The 19354-nt window shown below is 46.2% G+C and overlaps 1 protein-coding gene across 2 annotated transcripts in view; it reads right to left on the reverse strand.

Moving 5' to 3' along the window:
* Positions 1-19354, reverse strand: part of Hwt (SH2 domain-containing adapter heavyweight) — a 253722-nt gene that overhangs the window by 20387 nt on the left and 213981 nt on the right. For both annotated transcript variants that reach the window (XM_077699734.1, XM_077699733.1), the window contains exons 7-10: positions 15289-15504; positions 11179-11364; positions 10413-10627; positions 3950-4230 (exon numbers count right to left, since the gene is read on the reverse strand). In XM_077699734.1, coding sequence (XP_077555860.1) covers positions 3950-4230; positions 10413-10627; positions 11179-11364; positions 15289-15504 — 898 coding nt within the window. The remainder of the gene's footprint in view (positions 1-3949; positions 4231-10412; positions 10628-11178; positions 11365-15288; positions 15505-19354) is intronic.

Genomic DNA, 19354 nt, shown 5'->3' on the forward strand with positions numbered 1-19354 from the left:
CCAGATCTGTTCCAGGGAACCACCAGAAATCGCATATTTTGAATTAGAGGTTGGGCTTCACTGCATGACACAAGCACCGTGCGAACATTTTTTTTTATATCTGACAAACTGTTTTGCGCAAGTCGAGATTTTTTCTAGGGCATATTTTTGAAATGTTCCCTACAAAATGTATATTCTAATTTTTTTTTACTACCGGTGGGTTGATATACACAACTCCTTTTTTATCATTTTTTTCGACAACTTGACAAAAATTTTGATTTTGATTTTTTTTTGCAACTATGGTATACGAAAGCATTTAAAAACTGGTGTTATTGGAAAGGTCGTTAAATATTCTGCATTTTGTGTTCCTGTAATTAGTGCCTAACCAAGTTTTTTAGCTGAAAAAAAATGTTTTCTTGGACGCCTGAAAATTGGTCAATTTTCCGGCGGTCGCGAAAGAGTTACTGTTCTACAAATTTTAAACTGAACCACTATAGTCAAATGCCCTTATAACTTATTCATCTTTGTGGTAAACCTATTGGCACGAAATTGTTTGTGAGCAATGCACACTTTAAAGGGACAGTGAAGTGATTCGTAAACATTGTGCGATTATTTGCACAAATAAAAGTCTGGTAACTAGGCCATGTTTCGACCACTCTGTGTGCGTTTACGCAACTTTATTTAGTAGAAAAATAATTGGAAAGTGCTGTCCTCCTCTCTTCGTCCTCCTGGCTGATTTCCTATGACGTTGCGTGTGATGCTTACTCTTGCAGGATTGGCTTGACTAGGCCCACTGCGCGGCTTACCTATCCTCTGACAGAGACAGCCGGCCAGCCGCTGACCGGTTGTCACAATTTGTTTGCTCAATTAAAACTGAACCACAACAAGATTTGTGCCCGGAAGAGTGTGGCTTTGGTTTGTTAGCAAATAAACTGTATCAAGCTTAGTAAACTATATGAAGTCAAAATAGCTCCACAGAAGCACGCATGCAATGCCTTGCTGACTTGAGCTCTAAGCTGCATATACCTGTGCCACTGGTACGCTAGTAGAACATTCAAGGCCAATTAAAGGCGGGAGAAGAGTCAGCGAAGTTAATATAGATATTAAGAAATTAAAATAAACCGAAACTTTTATTGTAAACCGTAAAACCGAGGTATGAAAGAACTGCTCGAGCAGCGTGAACTAGCACAGCGATCAGCAGCATGACCACACATATTCGATTACGTTTTTTTCCTGCCTTAGTTCAAAGTACTGTATGCAGTGTGTCGCAGTGAGCATGTTCGAATCCCCTATTGGACATGTGTTCTTTTTTTTTCTTTTCGGAGTTGATGTTTTTTTAATTTAGGTAATGCTTTCTACACCGCATTCCCTATTTTGTGCTTCAACTTTCAATGCTCCACAAGCGAGTTGGAAGACTGCGTGCTGACTGGCACTGACGCGCTGGTGAGCTCTCGTTGGGGTGGCGTTGAAATAATCACCGACAGCTTGCGGGCTCAGTGCCGAAATCAGCCAACTGTCGGCCCGTTGCGAACACACCTCTTACGACACAGGGACTAGCCAGGCAAGCTCCAAAGACGGGGGTGAAATGCTTCGCAGGTGAGCATCTCCGATAACTTGGAGGTTGTTCAGCCATTGCGTACGCCTCGTCAAGTCTACGTTATGATTCTAAGTGGTGCTGGCAAACTTATCTGATCCATTCTGCAGCCAACAACAAGGCAGAAGCATGATATGCCGATGCCTAAAATATCTAGAATGCCCAACCAATGATAATGTCACAGAGAAGGAAAGACTTTCTCTATGATAACATTGGATGCTAAGCGTGTTGTTTCATGGAACCAAAACTGAAACTGGTTTGAACAACTCTAATCTTTGACATCGTCCAATCACATTGCAAGACAAATACGCGTCACTGTTAATTGTTGCGGCCGCCGCAAATATGCATGGTATTTTTTCTTTCAGGCTTTATAAATTAAATACTGCTTTATTGACTGGATAAATGATGAAAAGTGTGCTTGTTTGGGTTGGTCTATGCAATGCAAAAAAGAAAAAAAAAACAGAAGTTTGACAAACTCTCTTCAGTGTCCCTTTAATGCCTGCCAGACAAAATCATCACACCTGCGAAATTTCAGTGGAGTTCCCTCACAGCCAGTTGAGGCAATGTCACGGCAAGGACTGAAATTCCCATGGTTGCACTGAACCAACAGTAAATGCGCTCCCTCGAACGGTCATGCTTTGTGCTTTTCTACAGTTCGTTCCCCACCCCAAACCATGCAGAAGCCACACGACTGAAATGCTTTTGAGTCTCGTCACGCTAAACAATCTGAGCATCGTTTATATCCGAAGTTGCCCTGCCGCTAAGCATCACCAGCCATATCGACAAGACACTTGATGCCCCTTTGAATCCGAGTTAAGTTGCCTGGCATTTTTTCGACAGACAACTGCTCCCAACAGCATCCCACACGAGGGTTCACCATATCACATGGCTGCAGATAGGGCAGCTGCTTGTGCAAGATAAGGTGTTATGATTTAGTTGCATTTGCTAGGATGCACCACATTTCTGTCATGTGCAAAGAATAATTTCCAAGCTTGACAGCTTTTACTATATGATCAGAACAGACAACTTTCAACCTGTTCCTACTGTCAAGCAGTGAAAGAGAATGTTTGGTTAAAGGTTTCTACGAGCCAAAGGATGTGCTTGCTGCATACAAAAGCCAGTGTTCATTGTAGAGCCCAACAATTCTTAGGACTATAATCCCTCCTTTCCTTACTTCTTAGTACTTTGGATAAAGGAACAAGTTTACACCGAGTTCTTTGTGCAATGTAAATTGTGGCACAGAGAAATAACCAGCCTACAACTTTAAACCACTAAGCGCAGGCACGCAGCAACACTGAAAATTGCCGGCTTCCAAGTCCTCACTGCGGCATCACAGCACAGCATTTGCAGTGACTGCAGGGCTAATTTTTGAATGCCCTTATGATCCTTTTTCCTCTTCAGGTGAATGATTTCTTCAGCTCTTCAGCAATGTGTGAACTTTTATGGGGGTGCCCCCTTTACAGCGGCCATACAAGCCTCAACTGGCACTACTAGAAGGCGCATGCCCGTGCAGTAGTGGCCTGGTACTGCAGCTTTGTTGCAGCGCAACTACCGCTGTGGCAGTGCACCCTTTACAGGCAGCGATACAAATGCTGAACGGAGCCACTACGCATCTCCTTTGTAGCAGCCCTGTCGCTCTAGCTTTGTTCTAATGTGACTGTCATTGTGGCAGTGCACCCTTTACAGCCAGCAAATACAAGTGCCGAACATAGCCACTAGCGTGGGAATGTCCTCATGAAATTGATAGATACTGCAGCTTTGTTGCAGCGCAACCACCGCTGTGGCAGGGCACCCTTTACAGGCAGCGATACAAATGCCAAACAGAGCCACAGTGCAATGGACGGATCACAGCATTAATTGACCTACTGCTGCAGCTTTGGTGCAAAACGAAAATATTTGAGAGAGTACACTTTTTACACGCAGCCATAAAAATTCCAAACATAGCCACTAGGGGAAGGCCGTTACGACACATTTCCTTAGTAGTCGTGATAATGAAGCTCTTCTGCAATGCGACCATTTTTGACAAGGTTCACCCTTTACACGCAGCGCTAAAAATGTCAAACCGACTTTCCTATTGTGGAAAGTCCTTACAGCTGATTTCATTCGTCCTCTAATGAATTTTCTGAATATAATTTCCACGCAACAGGACCAAAGCTAGGAAGAGAGGAGCTAAAGCACTCCGTACCACCTGTTCCCCTATGACAGCATCTGTGGGTGTAGCTTCACAGCAATGTGGTACATGCTGAATGGTTAAATTGTTACATCTAAACACACGAAACACTTGTACGAGGCAAGCTCTCATCACCTGGAAGCAAAACAGGAGAGCCTTGTGTCCCTCCCCAATAACAAAAGCGAGCAGCTGAAAGGCGCCACTACCGTTGGGCCTGGCAGCTGGTCCTGCCGCGGCGGGAGACTCCATCGCGATGGATGTGTTGGACGAGGAAGAGGACGAGGAGGCCATCATGGCCACCGAGGGAGAAGAAGAGCTGGGCCCCCCTCCGCTGCTGCTCGCCGTGGGCGCTGGGCTGGCACGCGAGGGCTCTGCAGCCAGGGCAGGAAGCTCAGGAGATGGGGGAGGGGGCAGCCGGGCGGCTGCCGAGGGCACCGCTGACGACGGAACGTGCTGCTGCGTGGGCGACTGCACTGCCGGCCGGGACCTGAATGCACGAGGAGCCGCATGGTATGGAGGAAAATATTGTCACACTGCAAGCAAAGGTGGAAACAAAAAGAAGTTAATTGTCTCTACAGCTTTATTTGACCAGACCTCAGGGCAAGTTGTTTCAGCTGCTGCCTGAGTTGAATTTCACTAGTCCCCCCCCCCCCCCCCTTTTTTTTAGGAGTGAACGGGGGAAGGGGGGGGGGGGGGGAATCTTCATGCTGTTGTTGCATGCCTTGACTTGAGAGCAGGATAAAGAATCGTACAAAACAAAATGAAGCCATACAAAATACCTGGGATGCTGGGATGTAGTGTAAAGAGTTCTGTAATGCACCAGCTTGACTACACCCTGAGAGTGTGGCAGAAGCGATTGGTTGATTGTAGGGTTTAACACACCAACGTAGCGCAGGTGATAAGGCACGCCATAGTGGAGGGCTCCGGATTAATTTTGACCACCTAGGGACCTTTAACATGCGCCGAAATCTTGTACACAAGTGCGTTTTTGCTTTCCGCCTCCATCAGAAAAGCAACCGCCACAGCCGGGAATCGAACTTGCGTCCTCGTGATCAGCAGCAAAAAGCCTTAGCCACTCAGCCACAGTGGCAGGTGAGTGTAGCAGAAGTCATGCAACCCCTCCCCCTTTAAATAAAAAAGAGGACATGAAGCAAGCAGTTGGGACTGAAGTGAAAAAAGTCACATAAATGTGTCGTTGCAGCAATTAGCTTCAAATGGTAGGTGTACCTTCATAGCCTTCATAGGTGTAGGTATAGCCTTCATAGATTATGAGAAAGCATTTGACTCGGTCGAAACCCTAGCAGTCATTCAGGCATTACAGAACCAGGGGGCAGATGAGCATTATGTAAGAATACTAGAGGATATCTACAATGGGTCCACAGCTACCATCATCCTTCATAAGGAGAGCAGTAAAATACCTATAAGGGAGGGTGTCAGACAAGGAGACACAATCTCTCCAATGTTATTCACAGCATGTTTACAAGAAGTATTCAGAACGTTGGATTGGGAACAGGTGGGAGTAAGGGTTAATGGAGAATACCTCAGTAACCTCAGATTTGCTGATGACGTTGCCTTGCTAAGTAACTCGGGGGACGAATTGCAAAGCATGCCTTCCGCACTGTACGAACAGAGTAGAACCGTGGGCCTGAAAATTAATATGCAGAAAACTAAATTAATGATCAATAACCTCGGGACAGCACAGCGGTTTGAGATAGGTGGCGAGGCAGTGGAAGTAAGCGAATATATCTACTTAGGCCAAGTTGTGACCCCAGATCCCAACCATGAGGCAGAGATAATTAGAAGGATAAGAATGGGGTGGGGTGCATATGGCAGACATTCTCAGATAATGAATAGCAGCCTACCATTGTCACTGAAGAAGAAAGTGTATGACAGCTGCATCTTACTGGTACTCACCTACGGGGCAGAAACCTGGAGGCTCACTAAGAGGGTTCAACTTAAATTGAGAACGACTCAGCGGGCAATGGAGCGGAAAATGATAGGTGTAACATTAAGGGACAAGAAGAGAGTGGAGTGGGTCAGGGAACAAACGCGTGTTAAGGACATATTAGTAGAGATTAAGAAAAAGAAATGGACGTGGGCAGGGCATGTAATGCGAAGGCAAGATAACCGCTGGTCATTAAGGGTAACAGAGTGGATCCCTAGAGAAGGCAAGCGTTGCAGGGGGCGGCAGAAAGTTAGATGGGCAGATGAAATCAAGAAGTTTGCGGGGATAAATTGGTCACAGTTGGCACAGGACCGAGGTAATTGGAGAATAATGGGAGAGGCCTTTGCCGTGCAGTGGCCGTAGATAGGCTGATGATGATGATGATTGTAGGTGTACAAAAAAGAAATAAAGTGTATGATATGCACATACACAACATATGAAGCAAAGCATACAAGCTATGATTGTTTTCTAGATGGCAGCTTCTGATAGTGATCATGCGTAGTTACAGTTGAAACCCGCTACAACGACGCCACTTCAACGAAATATTTCTCATTCCCCGCCAGCTAGCCATAGAAATCATTGCATCAACACTCCCACCACAACGAACAGTTTTTCAGACCTGTTCTCGCTTCAACGAAAATTTCGCTCAGTGGAGCTGGGCTTGAACATTTGTTTTACGATATAATATGCATAACGCTGACTATCTGTAACTTTTAGTACATCCACGCCGTTTAATTTTAGCGAAAACATGCGGCCGCCGCACCACTAAAACCATCTCATAGGAGGGTGCCATTTTCTGGTGGTGATGATGATGTGGTAGGCCGCCTTGCCGCAAGGAGGCCTACTTAGCCAAGCGAGAGCCACAGCCAATCTATAGTAGCCAATCTGTATTCATTATAGATCACGTTGTTATGGTGACATAACGTTGTGCTTGTGCATTGCTTGTGTGTTCGTCACACGCACTTGTTCGAGCCGGCACAATCTCATGATGATGAAGGCGAAGCGGAAGTTCCTTTCTTTGGAGGAGAAGGCGCGGATCATCAGCGAAGCTTCAACTGGCAGAAAAAAAGGAGACATCGCAGCGGAATTTGGCATGTCTAACAGCATGCTGTGCTCAATTTTGAAATCAAAGGATTAAAAAACCAGTGCTTTTTCTTTAGGGACGTCCACCAAGCGCAAGAAGTCGACACATGGGACACATGAGGATCTTGAGAAGGCATTGTCCAAGTGGTTCTTTGACATAAGTGAAAAGACAATGCCTATCAGCGGAAGCATGCTGCAGCAAAAAGTACTGGACTATGCTTGCCTGCTCGGCATCGACAATTTTAAAGCCATGTTTTGAGGCCCGGCATGATATCATTGCAAAGGTGTTGTGTGGCGAGTCTGCTGCTTCGGATGCGAATAGTGCAGCTACTTGGGCGTCATCTGCTTTGCCAACATAATGAAAGATTATTCCCCGTCCGACGTATACAGTATGGACGAGACAGGATTTTTTTATGAACTGCTACCCGCGAAGACTCTTCACATGAGCCTGAGGAAAGCATAGCAAAAAAACTCCCACCTCCCCTCGCGGGAACTTCTGTGTAGATGCGACGCATAGGCGGAGCGGCGAAGGGAACGCGTTTTATAGCGCGCATAACGTTGAGGGGACTGCGTAAGCTGGTCCCAGTCGATGACGACGTTGGCGTACTTGTAAAGCGGCGTGGACTCTAGGTGTTTGAGCCAAGCGTGGATGTTGCTTCGCCGGAGAACGGCACACCGGTTATATGTGCAGCGCGCCCGAAGGAGAGGAAACCGCGGAAGAGAGAGTACTGCACATGCGCCGGCCCCAGTGCGTCTGCCGCGGCTATGACGCAACACAATCCAAAACAATCCACTTTAATCCAATCCAATCCAAATCCAATCCAACCAAATCCAAGCCAAGCCAAGCCAATTGAATCCAATCCAATCCAATCCAATCAAATCTAATCCAATCCAAAGCCCCTCGCGAGAGAGTGTTCGTTATCGGAGAGGAGAGGGGGTGAGCGGCGGAGAGCGCAGCTCGCGCGGCGAAGAGAATGGCAGAGGGGTGGACAACGCCGACAACAACGACGACGACGCCGGAGGGACAAGGCGAGTGAATCAGATGCTCTGCATCTAAAATGCCGGGACTCTGCTTTTTTGTACAAACATGGATGGCTCAGACAAGCGCTGCCTGCTCGCCATTGGCAAGAGCGCAAAGCCTCGATGCTTGAAAGGGTCCATGAAGAGAAAATACAACTTTGTTTAAGGGCGGTAAGATCTTGCCAGTGAAATACTTAGCGAACAAAAAATCTTGGATGAGGTGGGCTATTTTTTGTGATTGGTTGAAGGCTTTTGATTGTGATATGAAGGCCCAAAATCGCAAGGTGTGTTTGCTAATAGATAACACTACTCTGCCATAACACTGAGCACATCAAGCTTGAGAACCTAGAAGTTCATTTTTTCCCACCGAACTGCACAGCTTTGATCCAGCCACTGGACCAAGGGATCATCCACAGTGTTAAAAGTGCTTATCGGCAGCGGCTGGTTCAGCGAATGGTGTTCAATGTTGACATGGGGCGGCTGAACATGGTGGACTCGTTCATGGCTTTGGAAATGATTGCCATGGCATGGACGGCAACCCGGCGAAGCGTTATAAAAAATTGCTTTGCGCACGCCAGTTTTAAGCCCACTGCTGAAGAGGCAGCAAACTCAGCAACGCTCGAGGAAGACGACTGCGTCAGAGTGGCGCCACCCTCCACGGAAGCTACTGCGGCTTGGGCAGCCCTTCGTGACTTAGGAAATGTGACAGTGGACGTCAGCATAGAGGAGTTCATTGCCGTTGACGCAGACGTCGTTGCTCATGAAGAGTTAAGTGACGAGGCCATAACTGAAGAGGTTCGCAATAACGAAGCATTATCTGACGACGAGACTGACGCTCAAGATGCATTGGCCCTGTCTTCTGAGGTGGATGTGATGGACGTGTTTGACGTTATTCGCAAATTCCTTGGAGCCCACAATAAAAACGAAGTGATGCACCTGCTGACCGAGTGCAAGCATAGCACCACGACGCTGATGTCCAAAGGACGGAGGCAAACAAAGGTAACTGACTTTTCTCGTAAATAAATGGTGTTTTTGAAGTGTGTAGTCAAATCTGAAAGTGCTTTTGGGGCAGTCTTGAACCTGCGTAATCCTATCTCAGTCGTGATCCAGCAGGCTTGCGATAAATGCAAGCGCATTCGGCTTGCCTGGCAAAGTCACATGCCGCTGTGGCTGTGCCCTGTCAGAGGATAAGATAACGAACGCTGCTCCTGCCACAAGCGAGAGGGGAGTGGGGGTTACGACGGCCTGGCAGCCATCTGCAAGTAATCAGCTCGGTAGATATGCGTTATTTACAGCAGTATGTCTTCCGACTGCATTTCTTCCCTCCTCCTCCACCATAACGCTCGCTCTTTACTTGTGGGTAAAGGAGATAACCATTGGTACATTCGTTATCTGAATTAACAACGCGTAATTTCGCAGCGCTCCTTTTTATAAACGCTGTATTATGCAGTAAATGTTGTGGATAATGTGCAGCGGTATTTTTCTTGCCTTTTGGTGGTGTGTTGGGGCCGATTTCACCACAATGAAATTTTCGCTTCAACAAAATTTCTCGCGGGTCCCGTCAGTTTCGTTGTAGCGATGTTTGACTGTACTAGTGTTCAGCTAGGCTGCAAGTATTTGTTGGTAGCCCATTAAGGGTTTCAGCTTCAATTGTATGAGACTGCTTATATGTGCGCAACATCTATTATGTATGTCTGTAAAATGCATGCCCGCATAATTCATTTATGTTGCACAAAATACATTTTTCTTGAAATTCAAGCTCTGTCAGCCAAAAGAAAGCGGGCTGTCTGTCTGTATAAAAGCAGTTGCAACTTCCATTCAAACACAGCACTAAAATAGTTGTTAGCCTCTCCAAAAGTTTTCTGGAAAAATGTTCCACAACGTAAACGGTGGCTTGCTCTGCATTTTAGTTCATTGTACAAGGTCCCAAAGCTTGAAGGCCCTTCCACACACATTTTTTACAGGGACGATATCATCTTTCCTATAAGGCCATTGGATCACTAGGACAGACATTTTGTGCCTGATCCTCGAGTTTTTAAGAGACACATGCCTCAGTGACTCCTGGTGATTTCCCATACATAGTGGAAAGAAAGTGCTGATCGGGGGAGCAATTGCCAGCATACCACGCAAGGCTAGGTCCATACGTTAATAAACATCGCCATCATCATCATCATCATCAAACAGGGTAAGTTCTGTTATATACTACCATCACCTCCAACTGGTTCAAACACTAAAATTCTGAGGCAAACACACCCGGGCTTTGCTTTTCCAGAAAAACAAGAACAAACACGTGCATGTTTGTTCCCGTTTTGAGCAAAGGCCATGTTTATTCACCAAAGATGCACCAACTCGCCCGACAATAAGTTCTCCTAATGGAAATTCTGATTTCGCAGGTGACTGCTTAGCAGGGCGCGTGGTTGTTGAACACAGCCATAAAGTGAACAAACACTTCACAGCTACATTCCTTTACGGCATTGGAGCATTGCACTGATGTCGGAAAGGTCATCCATCTTATTACCCTCAGGGAGATCTCTTCTAAGACTATTGTTGTTCACCCCTGTCAACCTGAAAGCATGTACGAGGCCAGCCGCCCCCCGCAAATCGTCCCCTGCAGTCAGTACCTGTGGTCGGGGACTTGCGGAGGCGAGTCACCATTGCTGCGCTTGATCCTTGGCAAGTCCCAGGGCCGGTCGTAGTCGCTCTCTGGTCGTGTGTCTGACCCGGGGCTCTGGTTGTGCTGCAGCAGGGGCCGCACCGCTGCGGGGAGCAGCCGCTTGCTGTTGTCCGACAGCCGCCGCTCGCCGTTCTCCGTTTCAGCCAGGGACGGCGGGGCGCCCTGCGAGGCAGCAGGCTAATCGTTCAGTTAGTCTCCCGCCTATGGTTTCTGGCGAATTTATGTTTTTTTAATACCTAGACTGGTTGCGCTGACTTACTTTCTACCACGATTAACAGATACAAAGAAGTCAGTTGTTTTGCTGATAGGTTCAAGGGTTCAGGTGCCACATCACAATTAATGTGAGGGTAACACAAATAAATAAATAAAATAAATCTCCTCTATGCAAGTCATTCAGCATAACTAGCATTCCTAACAGCGTGCTAACTGCTATGTGATATACAGCAGTGTGCTGAAAACACAAGATACAAAGTCCAATTACTTGTTAAGTGCTCTACTAAACCTGAATAGTAAGTTATCATACTAATATCTGGAATGTCAAGTTGCTCAATATAGCAATTTTAGATTTATTTTATTACGACTAAGCCAGGGGTGCTGTCCGCAGGACCTGTGTATGTGTGTGTACCTCTTGTTTCTGTAATAAATGATTTGCACGCTGTGCGTTCCCCATAAACGCATCAAGTAGGAGGCTAGATGAGAACAGCACTGCTTGCCTTGTAAGGGACGCCATTGTGCACAACAGGTGGGGCAACGGCCACTAGCCGGCCCCGCTTCTCCTCTGGCTTCCGAGGACTGTCGCAGGAAGAGTTGGACAGGCTGTCCACGGACGGTGATGCCCTGAAGGACTGCAGTGCACAGCTGGCTCCGTTTTGCAGTGGGGCGGCAATGGGCACTGCGTGCTAGAAGGAAAAGCTTGCTTTGAGTGTTTAAAAACAGTTCATGCACCAAGCCAGCTACCCTGCTCAGCTCATTTGTCCACCAAACGATGACATGAGTGTTCCCACTACAAGCTGAAAGCAAGGACGTCTGTTCAAGTCAGCGCTTTTAAGCCACACTTAATTCAAATAAGAGGGACTGTGCAACTACAAAGGAAAAAAAAGCATTGGAAGGCTTTGTTAAAACGATGTGAGGAACACTATGAGAGTCTGCCTTTTCCATGTCACTCTGTGAATAGGGTGAAGGGGTGGGGCACTGAGGCATATGGAGTGAATACTGGACATCTATGTCTACGAACTAAAAAGTGGCTTGAAAGTGAGACCTAAATAAATGTTCCTGCCCAGGTCATGAATGAGTAACAAGTGTACGCTAAAATTAGCAGGGGCTGGTGACAAGGTGTTACAGTGCATTGTAGATAAAGGAGAAAAATGGCACCTTTGATAAAATTTCTTCTCTGCTGCAGCCATCCCGCCATGGTCAACATTCAGGTTAGTGGTAAGTGAAAATGCCACCTGTTTTGCTGCACTGCAGTGATACTGATGATTATGATGATGATGATGATCATCATCCCCAGCCTATTTACGCACACTGCAGGGCAAAGGCCTCTCCCATTAATCTTCAATTAACCCGGTCCTGTGCTAACTGCGACCAATTTATCCCCGCAAACTTCTTGATCTCATCTGCCCATCTAACTTTCTGCCGCCCCCTGCAACGCTTGCCTTCTCTAGGGATCCACTCTGTTACCCTTAATGACCAACGGTTATCTTGCCTTCACATTACATGGCCTTTTCATCTTCTTAATTTCTACTAATATGTCCTTACCACGCGTTTGTTCCCTGACCCACTCCGCTCTCTTCTTGTCCCTTAATGTTACACCTATCATCTTCTGTTCCATTGCTTGCTGAGTCGTCCTGTTGAACTCTCTTAGTCAGCCTCCAAGTTTCTGCCTCGTAGGTGAGTACCGGTAAGATGCAGCTGTCGTACACTTTCTTCCTCAGGGGCAATGGTAGGCTGCCATTCATTATCTGAGAATACCAATACTGAGATACTGATGATAAAGGGAAGCAAGTTGACATTGCGTTAATTAACTCCCATGTGACTTCACTGCCAGTGTTGGCACAATGTTTATCCTTAGGATGCAAACACGGCACTATTAGTATTGCACAAATACACACAACTGAAATATAGGCACCAAATAACAAAATTTAAGTCAGTTTATATCCTAATGCTAACGGGTTTAATCTGGAAGCCCGAAATTATGTTTTAATTGCACATTATATTAAAATGGTTTGCCAGATGGGTGCACAATGAGTTTAGGGGGAAGGGTTGGTACATTGTAAACCAAACCTCCCCGTCAGAAATATAAAAAAAAGTCTGAAACACCTAAGCACTTGATTAACGTGGAAAACTGGGCGTGTTGGTACATCATGTAGGCAAAACAGTGCAAAAAAGAAAAAGACAGAGAAGCAGATGACAATGACTGCACTGAACTATCAACTGGTCTTATTTCGAAAGAGAGGCAATGTATAGAGCCTTTCAACCTAAGTTTTATCTGCGAATGCGTAGAAAATTTAGTTCTTCCTCAGACAAGGTGACAGAGGCCATCCACACGCATGGCCTCTATCCGAAATAAAGAAATAAAACCAGTTGATAGTTTAGCACCGTCCTTGTCGTGTGTCTCTCTGTCTTTGTCTTTTTTTGCGCTGTTTTGCCTAGACCTAAGCACTTCTCAAGAATTTTGATGCAAAAGCATTAACTCTTTTGCTACCGCGCCTATCAAAATTGATCAATTTGATCGATACTTTTGGGAGCCCCTTTTCATAGCGTTCCAGGCGTTTCTCGAACAAGTAAAGCTGTTCGGAGTTAGATCAGAAAATGGCCTTTCAAAATCAGTTTTGTTTTCATTTTTGCTACAGAAATGGGATTTTTGACACGCTTTTGAATCACCTGGGTGTGGAAAAGGGGCGTGGTCATCGCGCGTCACTGCTACCAACGAAGAATGCGTGCAACTCGTAATTACTCTGCACCAGCGCTTGTTTTTTGCTATCAGGGCTTGAATGGGGAACTAGTGAACGATTTTCAATCGTCAGGTTCGTGCTCTGACAGTAATAATCCCAGAAATCGGCTGAAAATGTCAAGGAGTGCCTGGTTGCAAAGCTACTTTATGATTTTAGGCAGTTTTATTGCCTTTGCGCACGTTGTTCTAAGTACTGTGGTAGTTCTACTTACCCCAGGACCATTCGCAAACAGTTTACAACAGTTTTGGTTTCGTTTCTGCATCGCGAAATTCATATTTAGCGCTACTACGCAGTTACCCAACTTCAAGGCTACCTGCCATAGCGCTTGGAGCGTCCGCGACTGATCCTCGAACAAAGCACGCCGCTCCTGATTTCCCCCCCTCCATAATCCGGTTTCTGCGATAAGAACTTCAGATGCAAGTCAAAAGATCACACCCAGTCGGCAGATATCTGTTCCGCCGACAACAGCGCTTCAAACCGGCCTTACACTGCCAGCTGTTCGCCTTCAGTTTCGTTTCCATGCGAGGGTATATCCGGGTGTCTAATGTTGCTCCTTAGTTGAACTGTCTATTCGGACGGAGTCTCCGATAAGTTTTTGTACTGCTTTATTTGAAAATTGTTAGGTGGCGCGCTGCAATAGAGGAGGCTCGTTGTGCTGATCTTTTTCATCGCGCAACTGCTACTCGGCCAAAGATCGCAGGGCACGATTCTAGCTCATCGTACCTCATTTTTGCGAGCAAGGCTACAATTGCGAGTAAGAAGATGATAATAAAGCTCAGCTTTATGTTTTGAGAGATAACTGACCGTGAACGACAACAAGCATCAGCCACGGAGTTCCGTTTTCAACTTCATGCATGTTTTTTTCCGCATCACGTGCTAGTCCCAAATATTGTGCTCGCTGTAAATTAAAAGTCAGCCGTTGACATGATGTTCTTACATTATGGGGGGGCAAATTGGGGCCTCTGATAATGACAAACCGCCAGGTTTATTCCAGGAAACCACCCGAAATTGCACATTTTGAAATGGAGATTGGGCTTCACCGCATGACACGAGCACCGTGCATGCTAACATTTTTTTTTATATCTGACAAACTGTTCCGCGCAAGTCGACATTTTTTCTAGGGCGTGTTTTTGAAATGTTTCCCTACAAAATGTATATTCTAATTTTTTTCTACTACTGGTGGTTTGATAAACACAACTCCTTTTTTATCATTTTTTTCGACAACTTGACAAAAATTTGATTTTGATATTTTTTTTACAACTATGATATATAAAAACCTTTAAAAAACCGGTGTTATTGGAAAGGCCGTTAAATAATCTGCATTTTGTGTTCCTGCAAGTAGTGCCTAACCAATTTTTTAGCAAGAAAAAAAATGTTTTCTTGGACCCCTAAAATTAGTCAATTTTTTGGCGGTAGCGAAAGAGTTAATACCCAATTCCACGCCTCAGATGCTTTGCTTCTTCGATCCCTGCATTCTTGAAGGGCTTCATACTTTTTCCATTTGAAACAATTTGCTTCGCAATCCACTTCCGCCTTATATTTCCAATCGGTGTCAGTCTGTCTCACCCACAAGTTGCATTGCTGCTCTTTCTACCACTCTGTATAGAAGAGTCAATGATGATGGTGGATTTGACTGCCTTTCAGTTCACTCACCTGGCTACGTAATTCCACTCCCTTATTTTATCTGCAGTGTACTGGTGTAGGCAGCCACCTTGAAACACCCAAGTTAAAGTGTGCACTACAGAACATCTTGCGCTATGGACATGTGATCTAGGAGCCGTTTTGCTGTCACATGCGCCAACATTTTTTTGTTCTGGGGGACTTTAATTCCACTTGCGTGAAACAGCGCACTGTGGTTGGGCAACTCACGCTGGCATTGGCAGCATTGAGCGCTGACTGCAGGAGGGGACCGTGGCGCCCTCGCTTCTCGTCGGGCCTGCGGGGGCTGTTGTCCGAAGAAGACGAGGACGACACGTTGTCGGAGGACGTGGACCGGAAACCGTTGAGCAGCACGGGCGCCAGGGGCATGGGCTCGCCTTCCTTGCGGCCATGCCTTGGCCGCCGCACCGGCTCCGAGGGTAGAACCTGTGTGCACATGGGAATGACAGTTAGTGCTGGCTGCTTTCAAAGACGATAGTCTTCCTTGGGCTACTTCAATACGAAGATTTTGCTCTGTTTGCCTGCCCGACGGTTCCTTGATTCAGCCACTCTGGCAAAAGTCAGAATTTTTGGAACAAGACGTATATATAGGCAAAGCATTTCTAAAATACCAAATCTGGTAGTGTACTTCTTGTAAACATTGTCCAGCAAAAAGAAAACATTCAGCATATTTGAGGCAATATATCAATACATAACTGGTACTAGCAGTGTTCTTTTAATTAACAATAGTTTGATATAATTTTTTCAATGGCAAAAAAATGCATTAAAAACAATATTTTGCCAACAAAACACAAAAACGACTCACACAAAAGTCTTCAGCTAGTAGCTCGAGCACAAAGTTGAGCAGTAACAAAAGGTCCCAACAGATGGAGTGCCAGCTGTGTGAACGCAGAAACATTGAATTGAATTCAGCAAACCTCTTTTGCGCTTATCGTAGGAGGACCAAGACAGGAGGGGAACAGCACGAGACGTGGGCGTGGGACAGAGGAGAGGTAGTTACATGGTAGTGGTGGAAGATAGCATCTTCTAATGACATTTGTAAAGAAGCGAGCAGATACAGTTGAACCCGGCTATACTATATAGCAAAAGATACGCTTCTATCAAACCAAAATGCCAGCGACAACCGATATATCGAAGCACGTCCTTGACCTCATCGGTGAGGTGCCCTTTGAACGCATCCAGCACGAGCATTGCGGGAGTGTTGAGGAGCGCGTCTGGACGTTCTGCCCACACAACTCGGAGTCACTGCTTCATCATGATGCTATCCATCCATTCTTTGTCGTTGCAACTTATGTACATCCGAGGTGGGAAAATGTCGTTCTTGAGGAGCCTCTCCCTCTTAAATATAAGGAAAGGCGGAGGCTTACGCCCGTCTGCCGTGCATGCCAGCCTCGCTGTGACCCTGGTCTTTTCATCGCCAGTTGTGCAAACGCGTACCTCTTCGGTACCGTGTTCATCAATAACGTACCCATCCGGAATGTCCAGAAAAATTGGAGTCTCAATCGCACTTGTAATCTGGCCTATGGGGTACTTGCGTTCCCTTCTCATCTTAAGGACGCAGCACTGAAACTCAACCATTTTTTCTTTGTATTTGACCAGGAGCTTATGGGGGATCGACGTCCTTCGGTGAAGCGAGAATCCCGTGCAACGCATGAACTTTTGTACCCATGAGCGACTGGCCTTGAAGTTGCCACGAGGCACATGGGCCTTACATGCAAGCTCTTTGGCTTTGAGTTGCACAAGCTCAGCGTTTACAGGCAAAAACTGGCTGTGAAGTTTGCTGACAAATTCTGCCAGGTCATTCTCAGGTTACGGGTAGCGGCCATTCTTGGGTCTATGGAGCACTTTATGAGTCGGTGCGGCTTAAAAGATGCAATCACGGCACTTCCTCCAACCTCGAATGGTTGACTCGCTTACTCTGAGATGCCGTGCCGCACTTGAATTTCTTCGCTGTTCGGACAGCAGGATTGCCTATTTCTTAAATGCGGTGGTGTACTGATTTCGCTTGTTCATTGCAGCAGCTCAGAAGGCAGTAGCAAGTACAAACAAAACAAAGCACAATGAGGAACCAATGCAAGGCCGCGCTCACGATAGGGCTCTGCTCTTGACCGGACCACCTGCTCATGTGACCGCCACCGGCGTAGCCAATCGCGTTACTGGGAGAAGCTGGTGCCGAAGTTGCCGCCAAGAGCTCACTGCTCTCGGCGGCAAAAATCCAGGGGTAGGGCGGCAGGTTCGCGGCTCACATTCAGGCATAATAGTATGAGGTGCGTGCCACGGCCGAAGGTATTTGAAGAGAAAAAGGCAAGAAAAAAAGCTCACGCTATGCTCGAGCCCGAATATAACGCGAGGCGCATTTTGGAGGCACAAATCATGGGGAAAAAATTCGCTTTATATTTGCACAAATATGGTATTTTTGGAATTCATAGTGTGGGGGCTTCCCTATGGATGATATGAGTTGAGGTGGAGAGAAGACGTTTATGGGTACCCTCAATTATGACTGTAAATGCATCACGACACAACCTCGCACTGTATCTTTTTATGTACTTCTGTGGGAGCTTAATGCCTGGAAAGCTTGTATACGTATTTGCCAATGCATTATAACTTAATTTCGTCTGGTGCTGCAGTGCCAAAAATTTTATTTTTCATATGTCACCACAACTACATGACATGCTTCCATGTGACAGCAAGACCAGTGATGAATTCGTGCTCGAGTTAGCAGAGACAAAGGTAGAGAAGGGGGAACAGCCCTGGTGATATGGAAGCTGTTCTAGAACTAGGCAGTGGCCTCATATGAAGCATTTTCGCTTTATATTCACACCAAGGAATTTTTTGGAATGCACAGCCCCTCCCCCATGCAAATGGTTCTAGCACAGAAATGCATGTAAAGTAGTTTTCTTTCTTTTTACTCTCTCTCTCTCTTTATGGTAGAGAAAATAAGAGACAACACATTGGAGGACAGAAAGAAAGATATTAAAATAGTAAAGCCATTGCACAGGACTACCATATTTACTCTAATCTGACGCGCACCTTTTTCGGGAAAATAGGTCCCAAAATTGCATGCGTGTTATAATTGAGTACGACTCAAAACTGCGGCGCCGTATGGCCGTATCGCCGTCGACGTTTAAAGATGGCCGTTTGACTACTGACGTAGCCACCACTTCGTGCTCGGCGCATCTTTGCCTTTGTTGCCTGCATAGATTTTTTGTTTTTTTTTTGCGTTCCTCTGTTCTTTCCACCATGAAATTTCCCAGTGCAAAGACACGGCCTGTTTTACACGATGCTGCGTTCAAGATGAAAGTAATCTTGTGCACGGAAAGCGATGGAAATTGGGCCACATCACGTGCGTTCAAGGAGCCATGAAGAGAAAACAAAAGTTTGTTTTATTCGAAAGATTAGGTGTTTAATAGTACCCCAAGCGCTTTCCCGGAAGCAAATGATGCTTTATTCACTGGGAAATAAGGCAATTTAAGCCAAAATTTTAAATCTCCCACTAAATTGCACATTTCGTGATGTGAACAATGGCGTCATATGAGCCGGTCCATGAAACAGATACTTAATATGTCGACTCCATATAGCACCCACACGCGGGAGTCAGACAGGAACCGGAACTCGTGCCGAAACCGAGACGGCGGCCATTTTAAAAATACTAGTAAAACCTAGTGCACCCGCAGCCCTAGTCATGGAATCGCCTGATCCGGAGAACAAAACTCTCGCCGAGGAGCTCGGGCTTGCACTTAACAACTTCACAACACATGAACGCTCAATGCTTCTATGTGCACGAGCAGCAGGAGTTGTGGGATACGCAGATGGACCGGAAAGTGACCATTCCGCGATAGCCACAACAGACGAACGCCCAGCCGTTGGCACCGCTGCCTCGTCAGCCCCGTCGCAATGTACGAATACAGCCTGGTACGTATGTGCCGTATTTTTATTACGGTTAATAATAGTTCAATTTCAGTAGCAGTACCGCTTATGCCAGTTGGCCGGTGTCGTGTATGGAAAGCCGTTCGCGCGAGCTCTCTGCTCCGACCAGAAAGATACGAGCGTCAATGCGCGGTGTGTACGGCATTTTTTTTTTCCCAAGCACAGAGTGCTTTAACGGCGATTTGACGAAGTCGGCGACGAGCGCCAGCATGTCCCAGGAGTGAGCTAATGTAAGGGTCCCTGCCGTAATCACTTCGTCGGAAATGAAGCGAGCACACTCGTACTTCCTTAAGCTCCCTTCCTCCTCCATTTGCAAAGTTCACGAAACGTAGCCACTTGCTTCGCCGAG

Source organism: Haemaphysalis longicornis, unplaced genomic scaffold (genome assembly GCF_048455015.1).
Source record: "Haemaphysalis longicornis isolate Haplotype H1 unplaced genomic scaffold, Haemaphysalis longicornis Haplotype H1 scaffold_2, whole genome shotgun sequence".
Lineage (NCBI taxonomy): Eukaryota > Metazoa > Arthropoda > Arachnida > Ixodida > Ixodidae > Haemaphysalis > Haemaphysalis longicornis.